General features: G+C 37.8%; 1 protein-coding gene across 4 annotated transcripts in view; it reads right to left on the minus strand.

Moving 5' to 3' along the window:
• The window catches only part of Serpinb13 (serpin family B member 13), a 31603-nt gene extending 28049 nt beyond the window's left edge, over positions 1 to 3554 (minus strand). For 2 of the 4 annotated variants that reach the window (XM_010644882.1, XM_010644881.1), the window contains exons 1-2: positions 3396 to 3554; positions 2813 to 2869 (exon numbers count right to left, since the gene is read on the minus strand). In XM_010644882.1, the coding sequence (XP_010643184.1) occupies positions 2813 to 2869; positions 3396 to 3554 (216 nt within the window). Of the gene's footprint in view, positions 1 to 2782; positions 2870 to 3395 lie in introns of all 4 variants that reach the window. The other 2 variants (XM_033757596.1, XM_019210781.1) reach the window with 2 other exon arrangements.
• Positions 3555 to 5565: the final 2011 nt, after the last annotated feature.

Here is a 5565-nt window from a genome sequence, read left to right on the forward strand (position 1 = left end):
TATATATGTGTGTGTGTGTGTGTGTGTGTGTGTGTGTGTGTGTGTGTGTGTATAGACTAATAATAGTATGTTATGCATCGATAGCAGCAACAGCTTTTCCAGGTTCTGAAGTCATCTGAACAAAATTATAGACATTCAGCACATTCCATTAAAAAAAAAAACAGAAAATAATATCCAGACAACAGCAAAGTTCTCTTGCTGTTGTGGTACCTGGCACCATTTTTTCTATTAGCCTCTTAATCATCATCTGGAAAGAGAACATTCTAGAGTAATATCATTAAATGTAGCTCTGATAAAGCACGGTCCCTACTATGTATCATAAAGCAGGTACTAGATATTTTCCATTCATAGAAGTATGATACAGTACTGTCCTACATCACTAATAATAGATTCAGTTTTGGTTTGAAATTTACTTTGTCTGCAAATAAGATTGCTACCCCTGTTTTTTTCTGGGCTCCTGACGCATGGAGAATTGTTTTCTATCTTTTCACTTTCAGTCTATGGGCTTCTTTTTGCACTAGGTGTGTTTCTTGTCACCAATCAAGAGAAATAGACTGGCAAAATGGAATAAGAAGCAAAATCCAATATATGTTGTATACACGAAACACACCTAGAGGCTGTACTCTTAAGTGAAATAAATAGGACACACATGTAAATACCGAATAGTTTCTCTGATGTGAGAAACTGAAACTATAAATAAGGATCAAAATATATAATAGATCATGTGATATAGGAAGAAAATGTCCAAAAGGGAAGAGAAGTAGGGAGAGGTAGGGGAAAGGAAAGAAGGGAAAGAAATAAATAGGAGAAAAGGAAGAAATGGATACAAAATCTTTGTAAATAGTGGAGGGTTGAAGGGAGGGCAGAGGAATGGGGGAAATATGAGAACCAAGATATATCATGTAAAAGTACAAATTCCCAATGATGAATGTCATCATATTTTAAACCTAAAATGTACTGATAACATTAATGAATAAAATAATAACCATGTTGTCAAGAATAATGGCTAGATAAAATGTTGTATGTAATGAAGTCAGGAGTATATGGGATAGTGGAATTGTTTCGCTCAGAAGAGGTGTGCTCAGAAAAAGTATCAAGGGCTTTTTATTTCTTACATTGAGAAAAGGAATTCAATGTTCTCATTGCATTATTCCTTATCCCTTTTGCATGTATGTCTTGAGATCTTATACATTTTTAAAGGAAGATCAGAATACTCTGATTGCACATAATAATCAAATGCCACATGTGAAGACTTTCTCTGGATAAATCAATTTACTCATTTGTTTCCTCATCCATTCATGAGGAGATTGGAACAGATGGCCTCTGAGATGTGTTCCAGGCTTAGTTTTTCAGTCAGTAATTCTACTGTTTTTTGTACTTCTTCACACACACACACCCAAAAATTGCAGGAGAAGAAACAGAGTTGTCTCTTGGGGTTGTACAGAGTGTGCTTGTGCAAGGCTGAAATCCAGCTCCCACCCAGGCATCAAGCCTTTCACCGAAGATAAGGGCATCTATCCGAGGAATTTTGCCTTTATTGAATTTACACAAAAGATCTGTGTGGATTTACATGCTTGAGAGGGAAAGTGCTTTGTATCTAATGCATGCCCCAGCTGAGAATACATGGCAGAAGCTACCTGACCGGATTCTGAATGAATCCCAGAAGGAAATCTGATACTCAATCTAGCTCTTTAGGATTAAAAAATGAATGGCTGGGCTATTTGAGCTAGAATTTCATAAGGGCATGGAACTGGAATATAACTAATGTCAGAAAAATTAATTGTGCCCTTTCTGTGAACTCTGACCATCTCCTGATTCTAGACATGACCTAATGGGCTTGACTTCTTTTCCGTGTTAGGAAAGTGATGGACACTAGAGCACTAGAGCCAGGGAAGACCCCGGGAGATCAATGGTGCTGTGCTAATTTTTTTAAATAAAATATCAGCAAAGGACCAAAATATGAATTAAATTTATTGATATTACCTACTACCACCATCACTGGATGGGTACCACTGTGTTCCAGATGCTACTACTAGACATTTTTCAGAGAATCAAAAATGGTAAGTAATTTCCCCAAAGTAACATAGGTAATCTTAAAGTACACAGCCAAGATTTGAACCCAAATTTGTTTTAAGAACCCGAACCCAACCCCTTTGCTGTGAGGAGTTCTCAATCTTCCAGGCTTCAGAGTAGTTAACATCCATGAAAGTTTCTTTGTAATATTAAGAGTTTGTTATTATTGCATAATTCTAGTGCTCTCATTTGGAAGTGGTTTGTCTCCCAAGGGTTTTTGTACTTGAGGGACAGTCGCAGTTCTGTGACATTAGGAGTGACAGAGCATTTAGGTACCCAGGGGGAGGTTAGGTCCCTGGAGGCCCTGCCATCAAAGAAGATTAATGCTAGTTGGCAGGGTGAGTTAGTTCTTGAGAGAGGGCTGTTATAGAGCAAGGCCAGCCCACACACAGCCTAGTCTGCACATGGCAGATCCTCTTTTCCCTTATCTGCCACATTGTAACACATCCAAGGGGACTCTTGGATGAGGAGAAGCCAAACAGATGGAGACCCCCAACAGTGGACTTTCAGCTTCCAGAACTGTGAGCTAAATAAAGATCTTTACCCAGCCTGAAATATATTGTTAGAGCAACAAAAAGTGAACGAATATACTTACCAGCGTTACTTGGCTACAGTGATTATTACTGCTTAATAATTAGTGTGAAGTATTACTTGCATCTGGGTTTTCTCAGTCCTTTCCCCAGAGATCTCACACCTAAAAAGTAACTACACTAACAGCTGGAAAAAGAAGTGCTCCTACCTTTTGTTCTTCGACATTTATTCTGGAGTTTTCTGTATCTTTTTCAAGGTGAAGCACCTGGTGGGGAGAAAATAGTGTCTCTGTGATTAGAGCATTTAAAACATTATGGAATTAATCAGGGGAAAGTATACTCCTGTTAAAGGAATCTCTGTAATACACAGGTAACATTATCTTCTTGCAAAATCAGGAAAAGATCTGGGTTGCTCAATGGTCTCCTCAGAGAAGCCTCAATCCATAGATGTATTCACCTTTGATGCATTATTTATAGTTGGTGAGGATTATGTCATCTCTCAGAGGAGTTTTTGCTTTTCATGCTCTCTAATTATGAGAATAATGGCTTTGGACAAGGCTGCTCACTCCAAAGGAATTTCACCCACTCAAAGAAATTATAAGCATCAAAGAGCAAATGGCATAATTTTATTTGAAGAATAAAGAGGGTTTCCCTGAAAGACTTGAAATTGCTTCACATCTTCATAGGCTCTATTTTCTGGACTGCAAGTTAAGGTGAACATATTTTCAATGTAATGAAAAGGACTGGCTCCCAGAAAACAGTCTATGTATGGGCAGCAAAGAAGCTGCTTACCTTCTGGGAGGTGGTGGCTCCTTGGGTCCCCAGGAAGACCATACCAATGGCAGTTGACATACCAACAGGAGAAAACAAGATGTTGCCATCATGTATTCTCTTCAATTCTTTGAAAAGATTAAACCCAAAGTGGGTGTTTGCTGCCCTGAGTAAATCCATGATGTTTTTAGTGAGATCTAAAATAGTGACAAAAACAATCAACATTGAACACTGGATTGTATGGTTCTGTGTCACAGGAACTCTTCCTGCATTGATCCAGAAAATGGGATTCCACTTCCCAATCAAAAGTCACACATATAAATACTGAATAGCTTCTCTGGTGGGGAAAAACTGAAAGTGTAAATAAGGATCAAAATGTATAATTGATACTTTGTAATAGGAAAAAGGTCAAAAAGTATGGGGAAGTGGGAGGAGTAGGGGAAAGGTGAGAAGGAAAAAGAAAAATAAGAGAAAAGGAAAAAAATGGGAACAAAGTCTTTGTAAATAGGAAGAGTGGAAGGGGTGAAGGGAGGGCAGGAGAATGGGGAAAAAATAAGAACCAAGATCTGTCATGAAAAGGTACAAGATCCCAATGATGACTGTAACTGTACTGTATACTTAAAATGTACCAATAAAGAAAAAAACCATTGCTGCCTGCTTTTCACTCATTTTTTTGCCTTCTCTTGATAGGAGGCAGCAGTTAGCTAGTGTCTGGCATCTTCCAATAGTTCTTTGTTCTTGTTTCCCCAGGGAGTGGAATTAACATCATAATGGTTCTGTCCTCTCTTATTCTTCGTCTGAACCTTCCTGCCTTTGCTTTCCTCTGGCTATTCTTCATGTTAAGCCTCCTCAGGCCAACCTAGCCTTTGTCCTGCTGATGTCCAGCTTGTCTGGCTGCTCAGCCTGTCACAAGGCAGGGCTCCAAAGACAGAGGAATCCCACAGGGCTCCAGCCTGAACAATGTTCAAATCCAGCCTTAACAATAATAAATCCAACAGTTGTATCCTTATCTGAGGCTATTTCTAGATTCACTCAAAATCCAGTTTAAACAGTAGCCAAATAACTATTTCTCTTAAATTCTAATCCATAACCTCATAATAATTTGATGCTGAGCTAAAGACAATCAAATACTTCTAGTCATGGATAATTACATAAGGTAGAATGGTTTTCCTGTGCTTTTCTATATTGTTTCAGGTTTGTTCTATGTGCTAATGTTACTTTTGTTATCTCAGAAGGAATAATTTTAAAAGAACAATTAATACCTGCAAAAATGAACATGTAGACCGTAAACATGTTTTCTGTTTTCTTCATCAGAACTACATTGTAACTATACCATGGAGGCTATAAAAAGAATCCCAAAACAATAATATAATTAATGCAAAATACAATTTTTGTAGATCCACATATTGTGGGTAATTTTGCTGTCCTGGGCTAATCCCTGCTAAGGCATCCTACATCTGCATCCTATAGCTGCTGTTATAGCTTCAATTTCAACCTTGGCTTCCCTACAGGGAAGCTTACAGGTTCACTCAAAAATAAAATGAATGAAATAAAACCACCTCAAGGAAAGTCAGTGCACAATAAAAGTACTTCTTTCAAATCAATAAACATCTGTATTTTCAAAACACAGGAGTCTTAAATTGTAGCTGAAGGAAGAACGTACCTGGCTCTTGATGAGTGGGAGGCAGCTGTGTGAGGAACTAGCAAGCCTATGTAAAATGAGTAGCTGACGTCCTTAATTTATAGCTCTCTGTCTGTGCCTCTCCCTTCTCATTACAATTTGCATTTCCAGTGAAACAGCATTGGGTTTCTCAATGATAATTTCCTAATAAAAACATTTATGGCAAAACTGAGGATTTAGTTCATTATATTTTCATTAGTAACCAAGGAGTCATGCACTTGAAGTTGTCAGCAATTGTATTTCAAGTGTAGCTCAAATAGTACACATGTTAAACATTTAGGAAGCAAGTTTAAATTCTAATTTCTCCAAAATCCCTTAGAAAGTCTCTTCATTAAAAGGTCTAAATTAACCAGAGAAAAACACAGGACTGAAAGCAGTAGCTTAAAACAGGACTAAAGTGTAGGATTAGAATGACCAAGACAAATGAACTATGACTCAAGGGGGAAGACAGGATTAAGAAACCTTCATCTCTAATGATGTCAGGAATCTTCTGGAAATGCCTGTTTAGAG

The sequence above is a fragment of the Fukomys damarensis genome, unplaced genomic scaffold, assembly GCF_012274545.1.
Source record: "Fukomys damarensis isolate Sample0158 unplaced genomic scaffold, DMR_v1.0_HiC HiC_scaffold_30, whole genome shotgun sequence".
Lineage (NCBI taxonomy): Eukaryota > Metazoa > Chordata > Mammalia > Rodentia > Bathyergidae > Fukomys > Fukomys damarensis.